Below are 14838 nucleotides of genomic sequence, written 5' to 3'. Positions count from 1 at the left end.
AGTAGTGCTTTCCTTACTATAACAGGCTGGCTGGAGATCTCATAGCAGGATATGGACTCATGCTCTGACTTGAATAGTAACATAAATATAGAATCATAGAATCATTTAGGTTGGAAAAGACCTTTAAGATTGTCGAGTCCAACCATAAAACTGTATGTTTATGTGCACATGTGTGTATATATGTACATGTGCTTATCTATGCATATAAAGTTCAATTTCTGAGTAATAGCCATTATCTTAGAAAGGACCATGATCATACAGTTGGATTACAAAAGAGACATAGGAGGGACTTTGCTCTTTCTGAAAGTGTGAGACTTTTGGCTTGTGAACTTCAGGTTTGTTTTTCTCTTTATTGATACTAGTGCAATTAAATAGCACATTTTCCAAAGTTAATGGAGGTGATAGCAGAGTAGTATTTTGGTAAATAAGAATCTCAAGCTGGTTTCTTAAAATGTTAGACACCTAGCTCTCATTGATTTAAACTTCATTGGAAACAAATGGAAGTGAATTGCCTAAATAACCTTCAAAATTTGCCCCTTCATTTTTTTTGTCATTTAATTACGTAGGCTTATTGTAACACTTCAGTAAAATTTGTAGTTAGTTGGACTTTCCATTTCTATTCTAATAGAGGAAGTTATGCCTGGCCTATGCTAAAATGGAATGAATCCTCTGGAAAAAATAATTTCTAACTGAGCTATAGACTTCAATAATGTGACCAGATAAACATTTTCCCATTTTATAGAGGTCTTGAAATACATTAAAAAAAAAAAAAAAAAGTGTTTGGAAAACTGTGGTGTACTTGCTTTAATTTGGGGAGAAAGGGGGATTAAGTTTATTTGTCATTTGTGTAAATGTATAAATTTGGTTCATGTACTTGGATAAAAAGCTTTATTGGAGAGCATTTGGATGGATCAGTTTAGTCCATTAATGTCTTGCCTGAGTGACTGTATGTTTACTTGATGGTTTTTCTTTGAAGAAAACTTAACAGTTTCTTTGCATTTTTAAACTTGTGTGATTATTGATTACCTTCATTTTTACATCCTCTGTTTTTGTGTATGTTTTAGCTCCATTCCAGCAACCTCCTCCTACAGGAGAAGTTCTCGGTTCCTCTGTTATCAGTCTTTCGTGGAGTTCCCCTGACTCTCCAAATTCTAACAGGCTTACTTACCAGCTGTATAGGGATGAGGCTGAAATTTATACAGCCGAAGACTACTACCCTTATAGTAAGCATTTATATGAAGATGACATTAAAGTTTTTTGTGTTTATGTGTGTGTGTACATATCTATATATATGTGCAATTTTTCTGAATTATTTCTCATTTCTGGCATTATCATTTGCTGTGATTTTGCATATATTATTCTGTTTTCCTTTAGTGAGTTACTGTTCTGTGTTATTAATTTTGTTTGAAAGAAATGAATACTCCAGTCTAAAATCTGGCAAACTGAGTCACCAAAAATGGCTGATAATTTTTTAGTTTTTAATCTGAAAAACTTTAATTGACTCGCCAAAAGCATTGCCTGCAAATATACACAGGCTCCAAAATCTAAAAGAGACAAAGTCCCAGAGAAAGAATTAGGGTGAATGGAAGAGACCATAATGTGCTTAAACTTGCTTTTTTCATCCTCCCGGTTTTAAACTGTTAACAGATTAGGAAAGCTTTTTGTGGTCTCTAACTTTTAGCACCTTCTGTTAAGCTATCAGTGTAGCTCCTGATTCGCCTTTAGCAGCACCACCTCTCTCATGTTGAGGCTTGCGAAGGGATCCTCAGAAGGCAGTCCTCAAGGATTCGACACTCTGTCCTAGCTGGAAAGGCCATTTTGGGCTACTATTGATCCTCTTATCAAAGAAAAGGAGATGGATTTGGATACTGTTTTTATGTATATATGGCATGCAAGTGTTTTTTTAAGATGGGTGTGGTTTAATGCCACTAAGGTTTGACTTCTGTTCTAGCAGCTTCTTTAGTTTGCGGCATTTTCATACCAATGCAGCATTAATATTTTGCAGAAGTTGAGTCTTTCTAATTATTGGCATGTACCCTGGAGAAAAAAAAAGGCTATTATTCAGTGGAAGCACAGATCCTTTGGAATGCACCTAACATTTTTATGTTCTGGTGCATGCTGCTGTGTTACAGTTGATTGATTACTCTGTGGCTTATGCTGTGAATTTGGACACTTTGCAGTACATACCATGAGGAAAGGTATGCGACCCCATGTAAGCATGGGATTAAGTGATTGAGAGGAGAGAAAGAAACATTACAAAAAAAAGTGTAGAGAGCTAATAGAAAATATTCCAATTCCTTGATTTAGTTTAAAAGCCTAACTTTAGTAAAAATATGAATTAATGTCAAAAGAAAAGCTATTATACTTTGTTGTCATAAATTTGTGCTCTGTAATGCACTTGAAACTGAGTGCATTGTTGAGGATGTTATTTCATGACTGTACCTACATACTTCGTAGAGTGAAAAATTCTGAATGTATTTGGCTGTATAATGAGACATTAGCATGTTTCTATTTAACAAAACATTATTTTGTAAAAACAGATTTGGTTTCAAAAGACATTTTTGACATTTTCTGCAATCCCCCTAATTAATGATGTGAAATCATCTGCTGGTGTTTGAATATCAAGAATATGTTGTTAATGCTGTCAGAACTTTTGATAATGTTACTTTTTTCTCAGTATAGTGTGGAATTTGTAATGCTTATGAAATGCCCCAGAGTGCAACTGGATGAACATTATCTTATGACTAAATGAGAGTTTTATAGAAACATTGAACTTCCCGAGGAAAATTAAGAATAATCTTCTAAATCGGCCTGGTGATCTCGCTGATAGTATTGCAGAATGCCCAATTAAAACAACGTTTTTCTAACTGCCCTGGGAAACTGGAGGCTCAGGAGATACCAATCCTTTTCTTGAGGATAAAATTAAATACTTGCTTTAAAATGTGAAAAAAACCCCAAAAGTTACTTACAATTCTCACTCCACATCACTTTGGTTCTCATTATTTATAAATGTAGCTAAATACCTGGTGGAGTTGTTCACCTGAGGAATGTAGAATCGTCTGCCTTTTGGCTTTATCCAATTTGATGTAGCCTATATTCCTATTGAAATAAAGTTACCATCTGGTGATCAAGTGTTCATCAACACTGAATTAACTTTCTCGTAATGTGGAGATGGTGCTGGTTACTTTTCCTGGCAGACGATATCAGCATTCTGGGTGATCTGCCTCTTTCAATCCCTGTACTTGAACAGGGGAAAGTAATGTACTTGCTGTCAACATTAGGCCTGCGGCCCTGGAGTCTGGGTTGGCCCTAGAGTCCAGGTTCATTCCAGAGGCTGGGTTTTGGGGGTTGATTGGTTGTGGAGCTAGGGAGGTGTTGGTGCAGTTGTTTCTAGAGCAGGTATGAATTCTAGAGTTGGCGTTTTGGTAGGGAGGCGGTTCTAGCTCATGTTCTAGCTTGCTTGTTGGTTCTGGAGCAGGTTCTAGCTCGCTTGTTGGGTCTAGGTCACATTCTAGCTCACTTGCATCTAGATCGGGTTCCAGTTTGGTTGTGTGTTTTAGATCAGGTTCCACTTCGCTTGCTGGTTCTGGAGCAGGATCATAGTTTTGCTCACTTGTTGGTTCAGGACCATGGTCTAACTCCAGCTCGCTCGTTGGTTCAGGGCCGCTTCATTCTGGAGCAGGTTCTAGCATGCTTGTTGAATCTGGAGCAGGTGTTATCTTGCTTGATGGTTCCAGATTGAGTTCCAGGTCAGCATATGGTTCTAGAGCAGGGTTGGGTTCTGAGGGTGGGAGGTTCAGGGGGTACTCCTGTTTTGTCACCTCACGAGGATTTGTGGTACTTGCTGCTGATGATAGCAGTCTGGCTGGGTTTTTTTCTTTCTTATTTTCTTTTTTTTTTTTTCCTTGCATGCTTTTTTTCTTCTTTGTGGCTCTTTTGAGTTGAAGGCCCATAGGGTGGGGATCCTATAATCTCCTAAAGTGCAGCTGTCCCAAGTTTCTAGCACGCTGCCTTGCGCTGCCTCTGGCCATTCTTTGGAGACAAAATTGGAAACTGGACACATGGCAAGCACCTACTTGGCAGTGTCCTTCACAGCAACTGGTTGCCACGCTCCTGCTCTGAGGATTCTTGCCAGCCTGTCCAAGAGTCTTGTCTAACACTTGTTGAATTGGCTTTGGTACCCCACTCTTGCACCCAGAAACGCTTCAGCCAGGGAAGGTGTGTCCATGCAGCTCAGAAAGGGCTCAACAATTCTAGAGTACACTCAAGTATTTGCACCCGCAGTTGCGAATTGCATGCTAACCCAAAAGTTGAAAAAGAAACAGCTGAATCTTGCTAGCAAGACTGAAATCTGCTGCATCACTTGCCTGCTCACTATTAATGCACAAGGATGTCACAATAACCATTGCGGCTGCTGGCAGGGCTGTTCTGCAACCTTGCCTCTGAAGTACCAGGGTTTGAAAGGCATGAAGATGAGATTACCTGGTCTCCTTAGTGCTGGACTCCAGTGATAAGTTTGTGATTGCTATAGGTAGTTGAAGCGCTGTAAGCAATTACTGGGCTGACACTGCTGCTTTTGTACTACAATCTCAAGGGTTGAATATCTAGCAATACTCATAATTTTGTGGTTCTCTTCTTTAAGTTGTACTCAGGGCTGACTTGCCAGTGCGGGCGTACAGAAAGGACTTAGAAATAGCTGTGTCCTCTCCATTTGCTTTGAAAAAGTTTAAGATTATCCGTGCTCTGGCATGTAATATATTACTCAATGTTCGCTATTTCTTAAGGCAAAACAATGTATGGTGGTATGGTTGTACGTAAATTCATATTGTGCTGTGATGACTAAGATGTGTAACTGCTTCTGGGATATACCCAGGAGCTATTCATGGTCATGGCTGCTAAAAGGCTGCTAAAAAGCTGCTAAAAAGCTATCTAGAGAAATGGAAAGTAGGGGGTGAGGAAGGTAAATATAGGCTTTGGATATACCTTTTTAATAATTATTTGCACTTCTGTTTCACTTTTCATCCAAGAACAAATGCTTTACAAATGAACTATTAAGCACTATTTTAGAAGTGAGGAAGTGAAAGCACAGAAAGGTGAAATATTTGGTCTTATGCTATGAAATGAATCAAAAACAAAGGTGTGAAAATTTACAGAATGGTTTGGGTTTTTTTCTAAATCAGATCCACTAATATCGATGCCGATTTACATTTGAAATAATTATTTCCAAGCAAAGGAGGAATAAGAAGATAATTGTGTTACTCTTGTTCATGATTAAAGCAGGAACTAGGAGAAATTTGGTGGAAAAATGTGATGCCAATGTGCAGTAGAAGATAATAAAGGGAAAAGGGGAGGGGTTTTTTTCCCTGTTAGGAAAAAAAAAAAAGTTGAGAAGTTACAGTGTTCATAATGATCTCAAGAGGAGGATGCAAATGGGCATAAAAATCTTATGTCTTGGATTAGGGCTGGAAAGACTTTAAGTACGCAAATTAAGATTACTTTTAATGTGTTACACTGATACAATTTTATTCTTACCTGTTTGTTTTAGGTGTTCAGACCTTCACTGATACCATGTTATCTCCATATACCTTTTATTCCTATTACATCCAAGCCAGCAATGTTCATGGTTTTACAAGAAGTGCCTCAGTGACATACAGAACAAAATCTGGGATGCCTACAGGAAGCTTGCATTTAAATCCCATCTTTCCTGTTAGTCACCACTCCGTTCTACTTTACTGGACAAGCCTCTCCAATGACTCTGGGCCCATAGAGAAATACATTTTGACATGTACTAGCTTGGTTGATCTTCAGCCTTGTGGTCAGTATGAAGGCTTAAAAACTTCAGCAATTATTTGGAATCTCATTCCATTTACAAAGTATGTTTTTTCTGTGCAAGCTTGTACTAGTGGAGGTTGCTTAAAGAGCCAGCCAGTAACAGTAATTACTGCACAAGCTCCTCCAGAAGTGCTACACCCACCGATGGTAGAAACCATCAGCTCTACAGAACTGGCTGTGGAATGGTCACCACCTGAGAAACCAAATGGTAGGACATTGTATTTACTTTTGTAAGTCAAAGATTTTGCAAAGAAAAAGCAGCATTTTCTCAAAACTGGTTAGATTATCCTTATCCATGTGACACAAACTGAAAATGAAATAAGGCATTGTCTTAATTTGCCTGTCTGCCACTAAACATATCCTCAGAGTCTGTGTTTTATTCTTTTGGAGTCCAGAACTCCAACTGAATGAATGTGTTTGGCCCAGGATTTAGCCCTTAGTGGCATCTGCAGCAGCAAAAATTACATTTATAATTAAACATTTACAGTAAAATTAATTTTTTCCTAATTTGCCAGATCGCCTAGTTCAGACAGATGTGGTGATATTGCCTTACAAAGAATAAATAAGCAGATAACTGTTATGGAAAAAAAATCTGAGAATTAACAGAGAAGTCTGTTTTTAAAACCATCCGTCATGTGTAGTAACTAATTCTATTACCAGTATAACTTTGTTAGGGATTAGGTGATTGCCAAGAGTTGCTGGTCTAACTTCCGTAATAATATTTTAGGTTTTTGAAACTGAGAACGCAGCTGTTGTAGGATACTTTTGTGATGCCACAGAGTTTACTGGTAAACACTTTATCTTTTAATATATGTGCAATGGAGCTTTGTGAACTTGCACTTACATGCACAAATGTTTGTGCATGCGAAAACAAGCATTTTGATCTGTTCACAAAATGGGCATATGCGTATGGAGAGCTCAGCTTTCTCTTCGAACATCTTATTTGCTAGCTATTACCAGATTAGACAGGAAGAGTGCCCGCACAATGCTTGTATGTATTTAGAGGGGCAGTTCGTGGTACTTGCTGTCAGTACTTGTCCCTCAACCTGCAGCATATATTCTTCATAGTTTACTTCGTAGCCATTACAAGCATGTAATTGCCAGCACAGGCAGATTTAAGCGATGCTCTTATATTTCTTTTGATGTCTGGTCAGATTTCCTGGTCTTTCCAAGACAAAGAGAGAAGCTTTTTCTCCCAAGCCACCTCTCCAGTTCTGTGCATGAATACAGCCCCAAATATATACATTATATGGTAATTAACTATCTCCTGGCTTTGCTATGTCCCTCATCTTTTCCATTTGCGAAATCTCCAGTCAGCTTTCTTACACTCTGTTCCTACAGTTAAACTGCTTCCACGATGCAACCTAGATCATGTATCACTTCATACCACATTACTGAAGTTTTTTTTTTTTCCCCAAAGTGGTGAGACCTTTCTGCGTATGTAGTAGGTTTACATTGATGGAAAATTGACAGACACATATCTGCTATCCAGTAGTATGTTCTAAAAGGTTAGCATTAAGCTGTCACTCAAAAATTCCCTACCCATTGTGTAAAAAAAAAAAAAAGTAAATATCCCTTTGAAAATCAGAGGCCTGAAGTAATTTCCAGTAACATTTGATCAGAACTTCAGGATATCGTCTTCCCGTGAGGATAGAAGAAGTCATACTGTAATCCAGCTGTTTGTTTTCAAATCCCAAAATTGCATGGAGGGGAAAATAAACAGTGTAATGCAAGAAATGCCAAAGTGAGCATTTGGATGAAAATAGCAGAAATGAGGAAAACTTATGCTGTATTTTCTATGATGTTGATTGATTGGTTGTTAGCTCATTAAATATATTGGTGTTAGTATTTTAGTAGAACCCTAGAAATCATCTAAATGCACTAATTTTTTTGGCTCACTTTTTTCTCTAGGCATAATTATAAGATATGAACTTTACATGAGAAAAAAATTAAAACCGGCTGGGAACTTTCTTCCTCCCGAAATTCGTATTTTCCAAAGCAGTGGATGGCTCAGTCCTCAACCAGTTATGGAGTCTCCTAATGAAAATGCCCTGGCTCCACCGCAGACCAGTACCACAGTCACTGATCTGGAGCCATTCACAGAGTATGAATTTTATGTGCTAGCAGTAAACATGGCAGGTAGCATACCTTCAGACTGGATATCAGGACGAACAGGAGAGGCTGGTAAGTATTGGTTTGAATTTTTTTGATACAAATGAAAGGAAAAACTAAATTAGAATGCATTCTTTTTTTTTTTTTTTAAATGTGTCTAGAGATGATTCAAATAGGGACAAATTCTCATTGTTTAACTAATTAAAGATAGATCAGATTATTTCAGGACTTAGCATGTTAAGCAAAAACATTTTCTTCACCATAAAATCATATTGTTGAAGAAAACAATGCCTGTCAATTAAACCAAAATTTCAAAACTGCAAGATTGCAGAATCTACTAAGCAGTGTTTGAATTCTCCAATATTTTCCCAGTTGTTATTTATATGTTCTTGAAAGGGAGAAAACATGAAAAAAGATTGGTTTTATCGCAAATGTATTAACAGTTGGTGTGAGTCAGGAATGTTGTCCAAGAAGGTACATATATTCAGAAAGGAGGTTCAAACGACTTTTCCTGAACTGAGGCTTTGATTATTTAGAAAGCAATTTTTTTTTAAGAACTTGAGAGGGTTACCTTTTCAGGAGCATAGTGCTTGAAACTTTTCATATGCTTTTATGGAGGCCAAATGTCGTAATATGGACCATTTTTTCCAGAAGTTTAACCAATTCACAATGGCTCTTATTATGACCCTTCTGTTCCGATTTTCAAAAGGGCTTGCCACTTGACATATTATTTGAAATAACAGCTATTTATTTCAATGCTTTCATTAGAAATCTAAGTTTTTAAGGCTGATAGAGCCTATGTTTTGCTATTAAACATCTCCATTACATCACTGATGCTTTTGTTTGCTGTTAGCTTTAAAATCATGTCCTCAGTCATTTGCTCCTGCAAAACAGCAGGTTAAACTAATTCCCCTTTCAAAATGAGTCTTTGTGGTTATCTGTTCTTAAATAGTATATGTTATAAAAGTGTTAAATTATATTTGGGAAGAGGTCCATTAGAGTGGTTGTTTGTACATAGCAGAAGTGCTATGAGTTGGTATCCTATTATTACAGAGTAATCAGGTGGGGATTTAACTGCAGTGCAAACAATCCTTTTACAGATTTACTATGGAAGACAGGGGAACTGTTTTGTAAGAAGTGAGAGACATGTTAATTTCAAACTGGCTTAGCAAACAAAATTGCTTTTAAGATGCTGAAGTACTGAACACTTTTTGCTTTTATCAGTTTTTTCCCAGGTTGCATGAAGTTGTTCTTCAAGACTTTTTCATTTGTACGTACTTTCCTACCTGCTACGGGGGTTAGGACTTTAGTGCTGATTAGTATTTCTTTGAAGACATAGGCAGAGTTTTATTCGGCATTCATGGCCAGAGTAGAAAACAGGAGAATGATGGGTGAGGTACTTTTTATGTGCTATCAAAACAGTCTGAAAATTCCAGTTAGACTTGAAAATAAGGTTAAAAAAGAAAAAGAAAAGCCTGTCTGAAATGGTGTTTTACAAATACAGTGAGAAAGCTCGCATTACACACATTGCTCACTTATTTTATGAATGTTATTGTATTAATTTGATTTTAGCCCCAGTGTTCATGCCACCTCCATCAGTATTCCCTCTTTCACCATATTCCCTCAATGTGTCATGGGAAAAACCTGAAGATAATTTAGCAAGAGGAGAAGTGATGGGATACAGCATCAGTTTGATAACGGAACAAAGGTTCTTGCCACCATTTTCCCAGGTATTATTGTTAGTTACATTAAGTTTTTCCTAACTGGTAATAATAACATTGATAAAGTCTGGTGTCCTCCTTGACGTTGTGATGAATTGTTTCCCTGATTTGCTGTATATCCTTTGATCTAACTTTTTCACCTATCAGTTTGAATGTTCTGTAATGTTATACACTACTTCCAGGTTTTAAGTTGTATTCCTGAGCTAACTTGTGTCCAGTAGTGGGTGAGATTCAAAAGTAGGAGGGATGAGATTGAGCAACAACATTTAAATTGCCTTGATCTTTGCATGTTCTGATTCTGTATTATTGCTATATTTTCTGACATGTTTAGAGCCGTGTTGTTTTGTAGGGATCTGCATTTTCATTAAGAAAGTACCTGTCTGGCTTCCGGGGTAATGGACAAATCTTTGAAGTGGGGAAACCTAAACCAGCAGAAAACCAACTTTATAAAGTCTAAATATGTGATTTTAAAATACCATGTAATTTTTGAGTTACTAGGTTTGGCAAACAAATACAATGGCAGTAGTAGTAGGCTAAAAGCTTAGGAATGAGCAGAGAAACATGATGGGTAATCAGAATGTGGGAGGAGAGCTGGTGCTCTGAACATTGTGTTTCTTGTTTCAGAGCTGATTTTGTCTTTCAGTGGTACCACAGATGGGCCTCACTTTATTTGTCTATGGAGTGGGGATACTATTGCTCCTGGGGCTGTTGTAACAATACATAAATGTAAATTGCTTCTTGTCACAGGCTTGCAAGATTTTTCATCTAAATAAACATCTGATAAAGAAGTTATCTAAAATACAACAGTTTATTCAGTTCCACTCTCTCTGATAGCTTAAAGTAATGTTAAAGTAAAGCAGAGTCAAATATCTGTAGGTATTAGTTATTTCCCTCCCTCCTAATGCCTGCTGATCATGCCACTCATTCAATGGTGGTCAGATTTCACCACTTAATAGTGTCATCTTTGTCATCTGGATGGTAGCTGCACTGTTTGTAGTGATAACTGCACCACCACACGGTTTTATGAGGCAATAACTTTGTTTTCTCATTTATCCACTCAGGAACTGGCTTATTACCTCATAAAACAGTATGATGGGAAGTATTATCACCTAAATCCTAGCTTGTTCAGATTCTCCAAAATAATCCTCTCCCTCAGTTGGTCTTTGCAGGCTTTTCCACATCTAAATGAAGGAATCTGCAAATGCAGAGACAAGTTTCTTATTAGTGAATATGTCATCAATTAATAGGAATGAAAATATTATTAACTAACTGTCATGTTCTGATCTGCTTTGCAGGTTTTGCATATAGCTGAGGCTCATGAGCTATCCTATGTAGCGACGGGATTAAAACCTTACAGGACGTACAACTTTACTGTTACTCTCTGCAATCAAATTGGTTGTGTAACCAGTGAGCCAGGCAAGGGGCAAACCTTGGCAGCTGGTAAGGAAACAATCTGTATCAAAGTGCAAAGCTGACACACAGTTTACTAATGAATACTGTTAAGATGATCGTAGTTTGATGCACAGTGACAGGAGTAGGTGTTGTATTAATACAAAGTGACTTGCTTAATTATTATTTGTTTATCTTGACAGATTAAAACCAAAATGTTTTCAGTGAAGGTTTAAGGTACACTATTATGGCAATAGGATTTGTGTACTGCGCTCTCAATTGCAAGTTATGGATATGTGCATTTTTATTCCTGTTTATTTAAATGGTAACTGTACATAAATGTAGCCGAACCCGTTCATTCATTTACGATGCTAAGAAGTTGTTAATTTGTTGTTGGGGTTTTTTAGTGTGTGTGTCATATTTGCATGACAGGGCATGTAAAATGCACATGCTGTGCCAATGCCTCACTTAACCCATGAATGAGGAGTTGCATGGTTTTTGTATTAAACTCTAACATATGTACATAGTGTATTGGTGTGTCTAAATTGGAAGCAACATCCATGCTTTGGGTCTGCTCTTTTGAAAATGTTTGTTTATTTAGCTCCTGAGATTTATGAGATTTTGCTTTATAGATATGTATACTCACGCTTTCCCACAGAAGCAATGCTTAAAAAACTGCATATATGTGCCTGTGCGCCTTAATACATTTTCAGTCTTCGAGTTAATTTCAACCACATATGTCAGGGACTTCAAAGGTACCAGCTTTGTACAAATTTAGGAGAAAGTAAGCATCAGTACAGAACAGAGATGGAGAAAGCCTGTGTTTACTTTGAAGAAAAGACTGGCATGAACTCACTTCTTAGACATCAGAGGATCAAGAGGGTTTTGAGAGAGAAATTGTTAGGAAAATCAGCTTCATAAGTCTCTTTATTCATGGAACGAGGTAGTCAGTACAGCTCTTTTACACTATAAACATAAGCTCAAAATCCATGCTATGTGACACAGTGGTGGTCACCTGCAGAGAGCTGACTACTTAACATTGTGGTTTCCTTTCGTACAGGAATTTAAAACACATTAATTACTTTCACAATATTAACATTTTCGGTTAAGCAATTAGTGGTGTTGTCATATGGATGTTGTGATGATCATCTTTGAAATTACCTCTCTTATGTAATTTGGTCTCCCATAGGAAAAAACTTGAAAATTTCTGCTGTGCAGAATGTTTTTCTCTGCTCCCTGGGCCATATTTGAGTTGCCTGAATTCCATCAAAGCTCCTCTGTGTAATCAATACAAAGATATAGGAGCTTCCAGACAGGGAATAAGGAGTTGCCCAGAGCCAATCAATGAATAGATATAGGAGCTTCCGGATGGGGAATAAGGAGTTGCCCAGAGCCAGTAAATAGGAAGCTTTATGTACATGAAGTGAAGTGGAATTTAAGCTGTTGGGATATTACCTCTACTTTGTCCTCTGTTCTTCATCTGTCTATTTATTTAATTGCCTTTCCATTTGTTCTCAAGTGGAAGATAGATGATTTATTCCTTGATTCACCATATCGTCTTTGTGTTTCAGTGGAGAAAGATTGTTCTGTCAATCTTCTTTCTTGCTGAATTGCTGATTGCAAAATTTATTTTGTTTCCTTACACTGCCACCTCTTAAAGTTTCAAGCTGGCCATCTACAGAGCCTTCTAATTGTATGAGTATTACTTTATCCCATACCACACAGCTGTGCAAGCAGTAGTGTTCCAGTCTGTGCTGATAACCATGGAAACAAATATGGCCTAAATGGCATACCTTATTACTACAAATGATCCAACTTTGTCTTTATACATTTCTTAAAAGATTCAGAAACAATAGCTTAGTTATGCTTGACAGCTTGTTTATGACTATTTCCTCCCTGGTTGTGTTAATACTTAGAGACCTATCACATTAGAGAAGACAGGAGAATACAAAATAAAATAACAGACATGTCCCCCTTTATTAGCTGTTTTGCAGTGTAGCCTTTTCCTGCTTACTGTTGTAAACCTTGACAGCAGTGTCCTGTATTGGGTTCCTTTTATGGTTTTAAAGCATGTTAATGCAATGTCTTAAATTTTGACAAACTAAAGAGTAAAACACTTAAATGTTGCATGCAATTTTATCTTCCACCATTTGCATTTTCATTTCCGGAGAAAATTGTTTAATAATCTCCAACCTGCGTTTTTTTGTGCATGTTCCATTTTGTGAAGTTCTGTAAAACTGTGTTTTCAAAGAAAATTTAAAAGAAATACTACTTACGTGATGACTTTTAGATCAAAGCAAGTTCAAACTTGGAACAAAGTTAGAAGAAACCAGTCCCCGTCATTTGTAAAAATAGATGATCAAGACTTAGTCCATTAATATCCTTTTGTCTCATTGAACGGTGCAAAATGAAATTAAAATTGCCTTTCTAGGACTCTTGAGGAGTTCTGTTTCATGAAGGAGTGTCTCCCTGGCACAGAGACAGCCTCCCTGGCTGCATGCTAGTCCCCCTCCACGACCTGGCAAAGGGAGCTTTTTGGAGGAAGTCTCAACTGAAATGTGCTCCAGCACGATGGTCCCCTTGCATCGTAACACAATCCAGGAACTTTGAATTGTGTTCCAAGTTGGGCTAGAGGTTATACTAAATTAGACTAATTCTTCTCCTCTGATCCTGAGGAGGATAATGGAAAACCATCTCTACTCCTTCCATGTGTGGAGTATACTGATTTATTACGTGGAGCATTTAAATCAATGGGTACCTTCATGACTGTGATTTTGGCGTGTCCAACTGATATATATTAGCAAAGGGCTTGCTTTTGGAATTGCCAGTGTCTCCTAAAATTTGCCACTAGAAGTCTCAAGTAATTTTTAAGCTTTGCTCATATCCATTAGGTTAATTTGAAGACTAGCTACAAAAAAAGATACTCTTCAACATCTATCATTCTTTTTCTCTGCCAACGTGTTTTTTTTTTTACATGGCTTAACACAGCAAATAAAAACAAGGGCAGAAACAAGGGCGTGAAATCATTAGAAACAAAAATGCTGAGGAAGAAAAGTAAGAGGTTTTCAGAGAGGATTTAAAAGACAAAGAAGAGAAACTTCTGCAGTCAGGGGCAGAATTTAGGGGTAAGACGTAAGGGAGCAGAAACAGTCTGCTGATGTTTCAATAAGTCTTTTGGAGTATAACTTAAAATTGGTTAAAATAATCCAGAAGCAAACATAACAAGTAGATCCCTTCTAACCTGGTTCAGTATAGGCATCCGTACTGAGGATAGCTCATAAGTAGCTTTGCAGGAGGAGAGTGAAAGAAAACTAAAATCAGCCGTATGTCCTTGCGCCTGTCAGACTGGCAAAAAATCTGCTCCTCACCAATATGTGCACTCACAATATTTGTAAATGGTAATAAAAAAAGACAACTGAGCCAGAAGAATGTGAGGAGAGAGAGTGAGGAAGCAAACAGAATTAATAAGAATTTAGTTATTTTATGAAAAAGCTGAGTAGAAGCTGTTAAAAATGCATATGAAACCAGGAAGAAGAATAGGTGTGATAAATAAAAGAACTTGCACAGGTGAGCCTGATGCATGACCAGCTCTGAGAATGGTAAGAAGTGTTGGAAGATCAATGTTGCATGGTAATGCAGTATTGGGATGGAAGATCAAAGCAAGCATGTCAAGGTAATGGAAGAAGAGAATTAACCCATGTCTGTTACTCAACAAGAAGGTGACTGGACAGAAATAGAACCTCAGTTTGGTATGTTCGGATACAAATACACAGATAGTTGGCTT

At 37.4% G+C, this 14838-nt stretch overlaps 1 protein-coding gene across 1 annotated transcript in view; it reads left to right on the top strand.

Annotated features, from left to right (window-relative positions):
* Window positions 1–14838, top strand: part of USH2A (usherin) — a 396442-nt gene that overhangs the window by 85685 nt on the left and 295919 nt on the right. The window contains exons 15-19 of the mRNA XM_075496427.1: window positions 1065–1223; window positions 5546–6040; window positions 7744–8016; window positions 9517–9674; window positions 10961–11105. Coding sequence (XP_075352542.1) covers window positions 1065–1223; window positions 5546–6040; window positions 7744–8016; window positions 9517–9674; window positions 10961–11105 — 1230 coding nt within the window. The remainder of the gene's footprint in view (window positions 1–1064; window positions 1224–5545; window positions 6041–7743; window positions 8017–9516; window positions 9675–10960; window positions 11106–14838) is intronic.

The sequence above is a fragment of the Mycteria americana genome, chromosome 3, assembly GCF_035582795.1.
Source record: "Mycteria americana isolate JAX WOST 10 ecotype Jacksonville Zoo and Gardens chromosome 3, USCA_MyAme_1.0, whole genome shotgun sequence".
NCBI classification, from domain to species: Eukaryota; Metazoa; Chordata; class Aves; order Ciconiiformes; family Ciconiidae; genus Mycteria; species Mycteria americana.
Note: the sequence above shows the minus strand (reverse complement) of the source record. Positions and strands in the feature narration are given on the sequence as shown.